Source organism: Odocoileus virginianus, chromosome 14 (genome assembly GCF_023699985.2).
Source record: "Odocoileus virginianus isolate 20LAN1187 ecotype Illinois chromosome 14, Ovbor_1.2, whole genome shotgun sequence".
NCBI lineage: Eukaryota > Metazoa > Chordata > Mammalia > Artiodactyla > Cervidae > Odocoileus > Odocoileus virginianus.
The window spans coordinates 33,416,060-33,429,267 of record NC_069687.1 but is presented as its reverse complement, the minus strand read 5'-3'; the positions used below and the strand labels follow the sequence as shown (position 1 = coordinate 33,429,267).

Here is a 13,208-nt window from a genome sequence, read left to right as displayed (position 1 = left end):
ACACAACACTGATCATATGACGGGTTCTTTGGTATTTGAGAAATACAGTTATTCTAATTCTCACAACTCTATAATGCAGTGCTATTATTATCACAATTGCCCTATTTTTTTAGATGTAAAAACACCATCTTGGTAGATCAAGTGCTCAGACTGGTCTGAGCTCACATCACTGATGAGGAATGGAGCTAGGTTTTGAACCCTGGGAGTCTGGTTTCAGAGTCTGTGTTCTTGTCAGATGTGTGGTCACACCCCCACCACCTCACTGGCTCTGCCTTGGAGCTGCGTTCTGATCTACCTTCTAATGCAATGTGAACAAAGGTATGGGTCGGCAGGGAGGCGTGGGGCGGGTGGGCAGTTCTCTAAGTGACACTAGTTATTAGCTCACTCCCCTGTGAAGGCCCCTACTATTATCAATCCCACTCCCAGTTGAGGAACTGCAAAGCTAAGGATCTTGTCCAGTGGGATTAACTTGTCCAGTTAATCCAGGTAAACTGGCACCAGAGTCCATGTGATTAACCACTGTGCTGGTGCTTTTGTCTCCAGGACAGGAAGGAAGCAGGAACCCCGTTCACAGGAGTCATCAGGAGGGGATGTCCTTCTTACCTCTGCCATTCCCTCCACTGCCTTCTGCTTATCCACCTGTAAGATGCCGTTCTTTGCTGTGCGGGACACGTGCAGCTCATGCCAGTGGCCCAGGGTGAGGGGCTCTTCGCTCCTGTTGAAGGAAGGAAACTGAACATGGGTTAGCATCTCTGGCATTACAGATAACGTCCACCAATCTGGCTCTGATGAAATGTGCCAACCTGCAGCACCTCGTCCTCCTATTCAGCAAAGAGAAGAACCTCATTCCTCCTTGTTAAACACAGCAGGGCTAGCTCCATTTATTGGACTCCTTCATGGGAGGAGTATCTCACTTATCATTTTACTTATCCCTTATCACAAGTATGAAATGGGGGTGGGATTAGTCTGGTTTTCAAGATGAGGGGGTTACATTAGGGGTAAAATATGATCAGAGTTGCATGAAATCTTTGAAGAAAACTATATAGGCTATAATGTAAAGTAGATTCCTTGATGTAATGATGTCTGTAGCCTCCTTTGAAATGCATAAAAAATAAGATGGATGGATGGGGGAATATAAGAATGAACAGACACATGATAAAGTAAATACAGCAGAATGCTAACTGTAGACAGCAGGTGGTGGGTCTAAGGTTTCCTGCATAGTTCTTTCAACTTTGCTATATGTTTAAAGTGTTTCATAACAAAATATTTGGGAGGCAGATTCCACGTTGTCTGATATTGTGAAAAAAATTAAAAGTACTTTAAAAATTCAATTATTAATTCAAGATGGAAGCACTTGAAGTTTAAATGATACTGGTAAGATTTTTACATGTTACATTTTACAGTGAGGTGTGTAAGAAGAGTACAATTATTGCATTTGTGTTTCTAAAGATGTATATATAGTTCCTGGCCTTCCCTGAACCTCCCAATTATTCTGTGGTCCTCGATCATCTTTAGGAACCCACCAGGAATACCAATGGGCACAATTACTGAAAGGTCTCCACCCCCTCACTTGATTTTTCACTCTGGCAAATGCTTTTGCCATTTGTCCTTAGCAATTAGAATTTAATCACCTTGGCTCAATCAATATGCAATAAAGATCTCGTTCAGCAGCCCATCTCCATAATAACTAACAGCATCTGAGCCTGTTCTTGTCCTATAGAGGTCATTCCCTGTCGATACACTGCCTCCCTCAGCACGGGGATATTGATCGTTGCCATCATGAGCTCATTTCAATTGTCTTGATTTTTGAATCAAGTTCATCATAAATTAGACCACCTTATCCTCTGCCTAAAGTTAAAATGATGTGGCCAACTCCACGGCTTCCTGTAGTTCAGGCTTTCACTGAATTGTCTTAATGAAGCAGGAAGTCTTGGAAGTGGTTTTCAAAATAAACATTTTCCAAAGGGCCATCTGAAACATTAACCGTGATGGGTGTTGTCAGTTACATTGCAGAGGGCTGGCCCAGGGGAGCAGATGATGGTTACTCTGAGTTCTTGCCTCCTTTTCATCACACCTAATGCTAAAGATTTTTTTTCCAGGCACCTTTCCTGACAAGCAGGGAAGGAATAACTTATGTTTAAAAAAAAAAATTAAAAACACCTCATCAAAAATAGGCACCAAATTATGAAAGGGAGAAATGCTGGATTTCTAAGGTTCCACGTGTCTGTGACCCCGCAGCTAGAGCTGCTGCTGCAGACGTGCAGAGGTCAGGGGGCAATTTGTTCAGGAGGAGGGCTGATGGGCCACGACCCTCTCCAGCCCCTTCCAGTCATTCCTCATCCAGGAAGAAGCCATTTGAAAGTACAAGGTGATATTCAAGGTGTCTTCTTCCTTTCTTGACTTGACAAATTGTTCTAAGTGAGTTATTTCGGCTGTTTTGCATAATCATATGTAAATTGAATCAATTAAATACCCACCAAAGCTGTCTTGAGACACAGGATGTTATTGCATAACCAGAGACACAAAAATATTTGTCCATTCCCCAAGGTGGGAGGTGTCACTGATGTGTAGGAATTCAACCTTAAGGACAAGAATGAACTGTACTTTTAAAGAACTGTTGAAACCTAAGGCAGTAAGCACTTTCCATTAGCCAGGAAAAATGATCAGCAATTAAGGGCAATGCATGGCTTGCCTTGTGGCTCAGCTGGTAAAGAATCCGCCTGCAATGTGGGAGACCTGGGTTCAATCCCTGGATTGGGAAGATCCCCTGGAGAAGAAAAAGGCTACTGACTCCAGTATTCTGGTCTACAGAATTCCATGGACTGTATAGTCCATGGGGTCACAAAGAGTCAGGCACGACTGAGCGACTTTCACTTTCACTTCATGATTGTAACATCTTACAAAGAACTCTTTCTAGAGATGACAGTCTAGCAACATGAATTGTGATTGAATACAGTCCACAACTTCCTTTAAAACAACAACAAAGACTAACCAATTTCCTGCTGCAGGGCACTGTTGAACACAACACCCTAGTGAGTTTCAAAAGAGGAGATTTCTCCAAATGTAGGAACAAGAAGCATGTGTGCATTAGATCAGCAGGCCTCTGGCTAGAAGGTGAAAACTCCCGTGGGAGGAACACAGAAGAGGGAAACATAAACAGATAAGAAAAACACCTGCACCTCCAACTGCAGGCTCTGAGGGATTCACAGAGATACTGCCACATTCTATGGGAACAATCGATCTGCTGAGTGTGATGAACAGTACAGACTAGGTTACAGAGGGAAAGTACTGATAACCCAGAGCCAAGTCCACAGACACTAGCAAGCCCTTTAGAAGCACTTAGTTACTCCATGCCACTGAAATCAGTCATCAAACAGCCTTTTTGACCACACTGGTCAGGGAAGGGTCCTTGCAATCACTGGTGATGCTCTGTCAGCTTCTTTATATGAAGAATGGTAAGAGCCATGCTAAATCACTAGTTGCCGTCAAAGAAATAATGCAAGAGGAAAGTTACAACTTAAAGTGAGACCACCCCTATCGACTGATAAATCAATCAGTGATATTTAAGGTGACATCATGTCACACCATGATTATGTGACAGGTATGCATTTATTCGCATGTGAGCATGTATAATGTAATGTCAGTGTGTTCACTCAAGGCTGGTGAGGAAGCTGGTGTTCCTTTCAAATCCTCTTAATCTAATGGAAATGACTTGGTAAGCTTCTGCCAATAGAACATTTGTGGGAAATAGGGCAGATGAATAATGATTTAATGTTTCAAAGTGAAGGAGGCTGTGATACACTCCATTTCCAATGGCCAAAGAGAAAAAAAAAATGTGAGGCCACCAAGAACATTTCTGTTCATTACATTTCTTTTTTTTTTTTTTTTTTTTTAGTTTTTGTCATACATTGAAATGAATTAGCCATGGATTTTGTTCATTACATTTCTATTGCATGCATGCTACGTCACTTCAGTCTTGTCTGCTCTCTGCAACCCCATGGACTGTAGCCCACCAGGTTCCTCTGTCCATGGGATTTCCCAGGCAAGAATACCAGAGTGGGTTGTCATTTCCTTCTCCAGGGGACCTTCCTGATCCAGGCTCTTAAGTCTTGTGCATTGGCAGGCAGGTTCTTTAGCACTAGCTCCACCTGGTTAATCTCTACTTTTTCAACTAGTTGTTATGTATTTGCCAAGTGCTCACCAAAAGATGCTCTGAGCAAAGTACTGACTGACAATTTATGAAGTTTCTGCTGATTGTGTTGCATGATCTCAGGTGGAGAGGACGACGGTTTACCCCCATCTGAGGCCAGCCCATTTTCCATAGGTTGAAGCAGAGATTCGCTACCTGCTAGGTAGTTATTTGAGAAAAGGAAACTTTGCCCCCAGGAGAGCACGATCTCTAGGAAGCTGAGGGGGGAATGTTAGGTAATTAGAATAGGGAAAAAGAGTCCAAAATGGAGGTGGCTAAAAGACCTGGAAGGGAAAGCCTGCGAAAATAGAACAAAGGGAGGTACGAGGACCAGAGTGAGAACCTCTGGAGCTCTAGAGTTCTACCTTCAGAGACAAAGAAAGAGTGGAGACATATGAAATTACTGCAAGTTCATTTACATCAACAGATACGATTTGGGAGCCATCATTAATTTTCACACTAACAAACAATTATCAAAAGGAAGAGTATTGAAGTCTCCCATACTGACTATGGATTTGTGTACGTCTCCACTTCTCTAAGCATGGTTTTGCTTTCTACAGTTGGAAGCTCTGTTATTAGGCTGTTAGGTGCACACTGATTTACAATGGAATATGTTCCTGATGGATTGAACCTCATATCATTACGAAAGATCCAGAGGGCTTTTTAAAAAACATCATCTGTATTAATCAGGACAGGTTTCAGAAAAGACAACTGTATACAGAAGACAGGAAGACAGTCAACTGGTTGAAGACAAATCTTTCTTCGAAGTGGCTATTGAAGGGAGGAGAGCCCCTGACAGCCTCAGCCCTTACCTGAGAACCCCAGTCCCAGAGCCACAGTCAAAGCGGAACTCCACGTGGCCCCCTGCCATGTTGATGGACAGGAAGTCTTTGCTGCCCGTGTCATACGTGTATAGGAGCACGCCATCTTCCGAATCCGGCCGAAATGTGATCTCAAATTCCATGAAGGAAAGGTAATGCCGGGGCTCCAGCGGCCAGGGGGTTGCAGCGTAGGACCTCAGAGACTCTCTGAACTGAGGAACGGTCAAGGTGAAAGCTGAAAAAGCAAGTGCATGGTTTAGAAACTCCTTCGTGCTGGAGCTAGCCATCTTCTTTGCCTCCTGGGTATAGAACTCGAGGATATTTCTCAGCTGCTCTGAAGAGAAGTGGGTGGTGTAGCTGAGCTCTGGCCAGTGGAATGTGTGGGGGGAATAGCACACAGCATTCCAGGTCTGGCCCCTAGAGCTTCCTTCCAACCTCCACTCGCTCTCTCTTCCTCACCTACTGGCTGGATGTGGGAATCAATGAAGGATTCTAAGATCCTAGCGGGCCACTAGAAGGCATCCCTGGATGACTGTGTGGAACAGAGCCACTCCTCTCCCACTGACCTGCAGCGATGTGAGCAAGGACCAAACTTCAGTATGTGAGGCTACAGAAATACGAAGATGGGATAGAACAGCTCTTCCTTACTCTGACTCACAACACCCTCTTCGAGGTGACAAGAGATTTGAAATTATACAGTGTTTAAAAAAAAAAAAACTTTTCTCTAGGATGATGGTGTCTTAGGGCCGAATCTGAATCACTGGTAGAAAAGATAAAGCTTTTTCATCCCTGCTTGATTTTTTGCAAAATCTTTTAAAAAATTTCCATTATTATTGTGTGTATTTGTCTGTGCATGTGTGTTTGCATGTATGTATATATATTAATAATCAATACAGTGTTGAGATGTAGAATAATTCAGCAGAACAGTACAAAGAAGAAGAAACACCACAGAGTTAATGTTTCTGTGTCTGGCTTTCCAGCATTTTCTCCCAGCTGTCAGATATTCTAAGGAGCCTGAGCTGTGAAATACTTCAAATTCTGACACAAACCACACAAATATAGGCTTTTCAGAGTTATTTGAGGGCCAAGAGGAGCTCACCAAAGCATCGGCCCAGGAACATCATAAAATGAACTTGTCTTTTGGCCAGTTTGCCACTTTGACATCTGAAGACACTTCCACCTGGTTTGAAAAAAGATTCTCCCATCCCTCCCAGCAAAGCAACGTCAATCCCATAAAAATATGTGGAACCTTGCTAAATATGCATTGATGAAAAATTACACCAACAGGAATTAATGACGCAGACAGAAATCGCCATCAATTTGCATCTTTCTCACCGTCTTCACAGTGTCGACCTCGAAAGCCCAGGGGACAGAGGCAAATGTAGGAATCGGCTTTGCTCGCCGTGCAGGTGCCGCCATTGACGCACGAGGCTTCATCACAGATCCCACTGCTGCACTCCCCTAAACACAGAATGGGAATTACAAAGCTGACTCATCAGGTGAACCTGTCCGAGACTGGCCAGGCCCACTGCTTGCGATTCTGAACAAATACAGCTCAGGCCCTTCTGTTGATCAGCTCCTCTTCACAACTGCACACCAGCTTTCAGGAGATGTGGACCCTTCCCTTCATTTTAATCTGATTTTGGTTTATTCTTTATGAGAAGCCACACAGATGCCTTAAGACAGGGTGGACACAGTAAATCAAATAATAAACTACAGGGCAATTTTATGAGCCCTGACAGGGATGACGGAGCCGTTTCTGCTGTAATTCACCTCACTGTTATTCCCACAAGAGTGTGTTTCCATGCCTCCAATGTCAGCAGAGCCTTTATGTTAAAAAGCCTTCTCATTTATGTGGCCTCAATTACCTTAAGTGCTGCCCGCCTTATTGGCTGAACGCAGAGGTGGGCAAGATAAACACAGAGGGAGGTAAGGAGCCTTGTCGAAGCTTATTAACTGCCTGGGTTGTCAACTCCTCTGACAGGAGCAGAGAGGGAGCGGGGGTCAGCAGGGGGTTCCAGAATCCTTATTTCTCAGCCCCAAGTTACAGTCTCATGAGGGACAGGAAGGTGACCGGAAGTAAAAAGTGCTGAAAGGTTCAACATCAGATGGCTTAGTTCTCTCTACAAATACACATTGGAGACACCCATAAAAGGTACTCTTGGTCATTTTCAAGTGTAGTCAGCCAGATGAAATGAAAACAAGCTGACTTTTCCTGGGTTGCTTTTCTTCTGCTTCTCTGCTCTTCCTTTTCTCCTTGTGTATAAGAAATAAATTAGGCAGATGGGTCACAACCTGGCCCAGAACAACACAGGTGAGTCCACACATTATCTCAGGATGGAAGAAAAGAGGGTGCATCTGTAGTTGAGCCGTGAGCAGTCCAGCTCTGCATCCCACAGTCTCTGATGCGATGGAGCCTGGAGCTCTCCCCCTTCCCCCCACCACCCCCTCTCCTAACCCCCTCCCCACCGCTCCCAACCTCGTGAGATGAAGATGTCATGATTGTGTCTTCTCAGTAAGATGAGTCTCTTATCCTTTTCTCATCAGTCATCTGTGTTGATCGAACTGATCCAGTCATTTCTTCTCCCAAAGCCTCCTCAGGAGGAGGGGGAAGGGCTTGGCCCACTGTGTACCCAGGAGAGGAGACCGACTTCAGGACCTGATGACACAGTTTCATTTCAGCCCTTTCAGATGGTGCGCCTCTCCAGCTGGGTGGGAATTCCAGCTGGGGGTGGGGGGCACTGCAAGTTCAGGCAGAAGTGACCGCTGGTCTTTTTCTTCAGCCATAGCCCTGAGAACTTCGCCAGCATCCACAGAGAGGCTGACTTGGCTTTAGGGAGCCAAGCTCTCCCAGGTCCTCCGGTTCCACCCGTCTCCTTGGGCTGGGAGTCTTTCTCAGAGAAGTGCCATTGCCACAGGAGGAAGTGGCGTCCTTGGTTTATCTTAGATATACACAGGAACAATTCTTTCACATATTTGCTTTGTAACTATTTTTTATGGGTGGGAGGTGACAGGGAGAGGGCTCGAAAGCCAGCCAGAGATGTTTACTTGATGAAAGCAGTGTTTCAGCAAGACCGTGCTGGCAATGGAATGTATGATGGATTGTGAGGATGAGGGTGGGGAAGAGGAGAAATGCCCACGGGAGGTAAACCACAGCTGGAGAGGCTGATGGCAGAGGAAACGGAGAGAAAGGGAACAATCAAAGAGCCACAGGGCAAGGAGGAGAAGCCAGTTCATTCTGAGAGGCTGAAGGTGGAGGAAGACTCCAGCGTAAACCCCAAGGCTTCTAGCCTGGAAGATGGAAAGGAGAGAGGCAAGAGGAAAAAAATACGGGAGGCTGGGAACAGGACCGGGCTTCCGAGGAGCGGAGGAGAAGCTGTCTTTTGTTCAGTTTAAACATGAGGTGATGGTGGAAGTGTCTGCAGCTGGGCACCAGGGCAGGAAGACATCCTCACACAGGTGAGGGCTGGTGGGACAGCAACAACCTGGGGGTGAACCTGACACCAGGAACAAATGGGCTCCTTGACAGAGGACAGGATGGAAGGGCCCCTGGGACTCCCAGCACCAAGGAAGGGAGAGGAGCCAGCAGAGAAGACAAAGTGAGATGAGACAACGGACCCAGAGGATCCAGACAAGGTGGGCTCCCAGAAGCTCAGGGAGGTATTACTGCCGGTATTTCAAGATCTCACTGATGCTCATCACTCCTTTGAAAGCATGGTAGTTATTGCACCCACCATTGAAGAATCATGTCTTTATGCTTTATAAAGAATCATATAGGGACTTGCCTGGTGGCTCAGTGGTTAAGAACCCATCTGCCAATCCAGGGGACACGGGTTTGATCCCTGGTCTGGGAATATCCCACATGCCAGGGAGCAACAAGTCCATGACCCACAACTACTGAGCCCGTGCATCCTGGAGCCTGTGCTCCACAACAAGAGAAGCCACCGCAATGAGAAGGCCGTGTACTACAACTAGACAGTTGCCCCTATTCACCGAAACTAGAGAAAGCTCGCGCAAAGCAACAGACCCAGCGCAGCCAAAAATAAATCGATTTTTTAAATCTCTTTAAAAGTGCACATTAAGAAAAGAAACATACAGCACTATAATAGCAAAACTTATTATATAGCTTTATTTCAACATAAAATTGTTTCTTATCAGGCATACTGTTTTCTGCATTTGAAAACATCCTTCTGAGAAGAGTTCCATGGACTTGAACAGACTGCCAAAGGGGTCATGGCACACAGAAGGTTAAGTAACCTTGGGTTATTGAGAAGTAACAATCCTGGCAGCAAGGTCCCAGGAATATAGGGAAGGAGGGGTGCAGACCAGAGATGAACAGGTTAGTGTTAGAACTCTCAACTCTGAGAGCATGAGGAAGGAGTTGCAAGACCACGTGTATAGGCACCAACACATAAAATAACTGACACTGACACCTACTATCCACCGGCTGTTGTGTGGGTTTGTGCAAGATAATGAAGTGAGGGGCAGGAGAGAGATGAGGTATTCCTGGAGGAAAGAGAGGGTAGGATGGGGTACACTAAGCAGACATGGACAGTGAGCAGCCTCCCTGACCCTCGTCTCCCACTCAGCCCAACAATGAGGCTTGTCTATTTCCTCTCCTAAAGATCTGACGAGTCTGCCATTCCTCTTACCCTCGATCAAAACCCATCATCTCCAATCTGAACTACTGTACAGCCTCCCAGCTGGTCTACATGCACCCCCAGGAAGGAAGACCCTGTCCGATAAGCTGCCTGTAGTCAGAGGGATCTTTCAAAACACAAACTAGATCATGAGACCCACACCCCTACAAACACATTCCCACTGGGACAGACCATTTCCTCAGCCTGGAATGCACTTCCCTCTCATCTCTGCTTTCTAACTCCTACTTTTGCTTGAGATATCAACTTCACATTACACCCTCAGAAATGCTTTTCTTGAACCCCACCCCATAAATCCCCCTATAATACATTAGCATTGCACTTTCCCTTTGTAACACTGACTCCAAATTGTAATTTTACATTTCTCGAGTGATGATTATTTGATTAATTTGGTCCCTCCTCACAGCAGGTACAGGCTTCCCAGGGGGTGCTAGTGGTAAAGAACCTGCCTGCCAGTGCAGGAAACATAAGAGACATGGGTTTGATCCCTGGGTCGGGAACATGTGGAGGAGGAAATGGCAACTCACTCCAGTTTTCTTGCCTGGAGAATCCCATGGACAGAGGAGCCTGGCAGGCTACAGTCCATGGGGTTACAGAGTTGGTCACAACTGAAGCAACTTAGCATGCACACACACACACACACACACACACACACACACACATGCATGGCAACTACAGGAGGACTGAGCTGGGATCCTGTCTTGTTCACTCCTTTATCCTAAGCACCTACAGCTGTAACCAGCACTAAGCAGGAGCTTAAGTATTTATTGAGTGGAAAAGAGTAAGAGGGTGATAAACCATAGTGTGACCTATGGCCCCTGCAGACTTCACAAATCTCAAATAATTTGGGGAGTTGCCTGCATGACACAGCAGGGTGTGGGGATTCAAGATGGGATAGGAAAAAGTGAGTGGTGGTGGTTTAGGTTGGAGATTTTGGGTGGAAATAATAAAAGAAAACACTGGGCCAAAGTTTGCAAAATTTTGCTGAGATTGCTGACTATTCTAAAATGTGAGTTCAGAGAGAGTCCACTAACTGGAAAAAATTTAATGAAGGCAATGAGGCAGGACGGGTTGAGTAATGAAAGGCCCCTTGGAAATGGCTTTAGTGGGCGGGGGGGAGGTAGGAGAGAGAAAACATTGAGGTTGAAGACAGCAAGGCCAAGTTAGACATCAGAGTGTCCTCACACTCTTCCGGAAGTCTGCATCTCCACCGGAAATTACCGCTGTTTATAAGAGCCCAGTCTCCACTGTGCTGAGACCACGTTAACTTATAGGAACTTGGACTTCAACAGAACACACTCAAAGGGAAGCAAATAGGGAGGGTGAGAAAGGATAGCTAGCCCTGTTCTATCACAGAGGAAAAAAAAAATGGGAAGAAATGAAAAAAGGTCATGTGACCAATGCCTGCCATTAAGATTCATATAATAATAAGCCCATAAATCACTGCAGATAGTGATTGCAGCCATGAAATTAAAAGACACTTACTCTTTGGAAGGAAAGTTATGACCAACTTAGATAGCATATTAAAAAGCGAGACATTACTTTGCCAACAAAGGTCCATCTAGTCAAGGCTATGGTTTTTCCAGTGGTCATGTATGGATACGAGAGTTGGACTATAAAGAAAGCTGAGTGCCAAAAAATTGATGCTTTTGAATTATGGTGTTGGAGAAGACTCTTGAGAGTTCCTTGGACTGCAAGGAGATCCAACCAGTCCATCCTAAAGGAGATCAGTCCTGGGTATTCATTGGAAGGACTGATGCTGAAGCTGAAACTCCAATACTTTGGCCACCTCATGTGAAGAACTGACTCACTGGAGTGCTCGCTTTGGCAGCACATATACTAAAATTGGAACGATACAGAGAAGATTAGCATGGCCCTTGCGCAAGGATGACACGCAAATTCGTGAAGCGTTCCATATTTTTGGAAACTATAAGCAAGGTGAAAAGACAGCCCTCAGATTGGGAGAAAATAATAGCAAACAAAGCAACAGACAAAGGATTAATCTCAAAAATATATAAGCAACTCCTCCAGCTCAACTCCAGAAAAATAAATGACCCAATAAAAAAATGGGCCAAAGAACTAAACAGACATTTCTCCAAGGAAGACATATAGATGGCTAAAAAACACATGAAAAGATGCTCAACGTCACTCATTATCAGAGAAATGGAAATCAAAACCACAATGAGGTACCATTACATGCCAGTCAGGATGGCTGCTATCCAAAAGTCTACAAGCAATAAATGCTGGAGAGGGTGTGGAGAAAAGGGAACCCTCTTACACTGTTGGTGGGAATGCAAACTAGTACAGCCACTATGGAAAACAGTGTGGAGATTTCTTAAAAAACTGGAAATAGAACTGCCATATGACCCAGCAATCCTACTTCTGGGCATACACACTGAGGAAACCAGATCTGAAAGAGACGTGCACCCCAATGTTCATCACAGCACTGTTTCTAATAGCCAGGACATGGAAGCAACCTAGATGCCCATCAGCAGACGAATGGATAAGGAAGCTGTGGTACATATACACCATGGAATATTACTCAGCCATTAAAAAGAATTCATTTGAATCAGTTCTAATGAGATGGATGAAACTGGAGCCCATTATACAGAGCGAAGTAAGCCAGAAAGATAAAGACCATTACAGTATACTAACACATATATATGGAATTTAGAAAGATGGTAATGATAACCCTATATGCAAAACAGAAAAAGAGACTCAGATGTATAGAATAGACTTGTGGACTGTGGGAGAAGGCGAGGGTGGGATGTTTCAAGAGAACAGCATCGAAACATGTATATTATCTAGGGTGAAACAGATCACCAGCCCAGGTTGGATGCATGAGACAAGTGCTCGGACCTGGTGCACTGGGAAGAGCCAAAGGGATCGGGTGGAGAGGGAGGTGGGAGGGGGACCGGGATGGGGAATACATGTAAATCCATGGCTGATTCATGTCAATGTATGACAAAAACCACTACAATATTGTAAAGTAATTAGCCTCCAACTAATAAAAATAAATGGAAAAAAAAAAAAAGAATTGACTCATTGGAAAAGACCCTGATGCTGGGAGGGATTGCGAGCAGGAGGAGAAGGGGACGACAGAGGATGAGATGGCTGGATGGCATCACTGACTAATGGACATGAGTTTGAGTAATCTCCAGGAGTTGGTGATGGACAGGGAGGCCTGGCGTGCTGTGATTCATGGGGTTGCAAAGAGTTGGACACGACTGAGCGACTGAACTGAACTGATGCCCAGGGAGCCCTGTGGCTCAGATGGTAAAGTGTCTGCCTGCAATGCGGGAGACCTGTGTTCAATCCCCGGGTCGGGAAGATCCCCTGGAGAAGGAAATGGCAACCCACTCCAATACTCTTGCCTAGAAAATTCCATGGATGGAGGAGCCTGGTGGGCTACAGTCCATGTGGTCTCAAAGAGTTGGATACGACTTTTCACTTCACTTCACTTTTCACACGCTCAGGGAGCCCAGAGCCTGCAAGGTGGACCCTCCTGCCTTATCAACTCAGTGGAGAGGCTGGTATTGT

The 13,208-nt window shown here is 45.1% G+C and overlaps 1 protein-coding gene and 1 non-coding gene across 4 annotated transcripts in view; one reads left to right on the top strand and one right to left on the bottom strand.

Moving 5' to 3' along the window:
• EGFLAM (EGF like, fibronectin type III and laminin G domains) overlaps nt 1-13,208 on the bottom strand; it is a 191,806-nt gene that overhangs the window by 34,619 nt on the left and 143,979 nt on the right. For all 3 annotated transcript variants that reach the window (XM_070476597.1, XM_070476598.1, XM_070476599.1), the window contains exons 14-16: nt 6,346-6,471; nt 5,002-5,245; nt 604-715 (exon numbers count right to left, since the gene is read on the bottom strand). In XM_070476597.1, coding sequence (XP_070332698.1) covers nt 604-715; nt 5,002-5,245; nt 6,346-6,471 — 482 coding nt within the window. The remainder of the gene's footprint in view (nt 1-603; nt 716-5,001; nt 5,246-6,345; nt 6,472-13,208) is intronic.
• Nucleotides 11,484-11,590, top strand: LOC139038318 (U6 spliceosomal RNA). Its single transcript, XR_011491311.1, has one exon. It is a non-coding gene; the product is annotated as a U6 spliceosomal RNA (small nuclear RNA).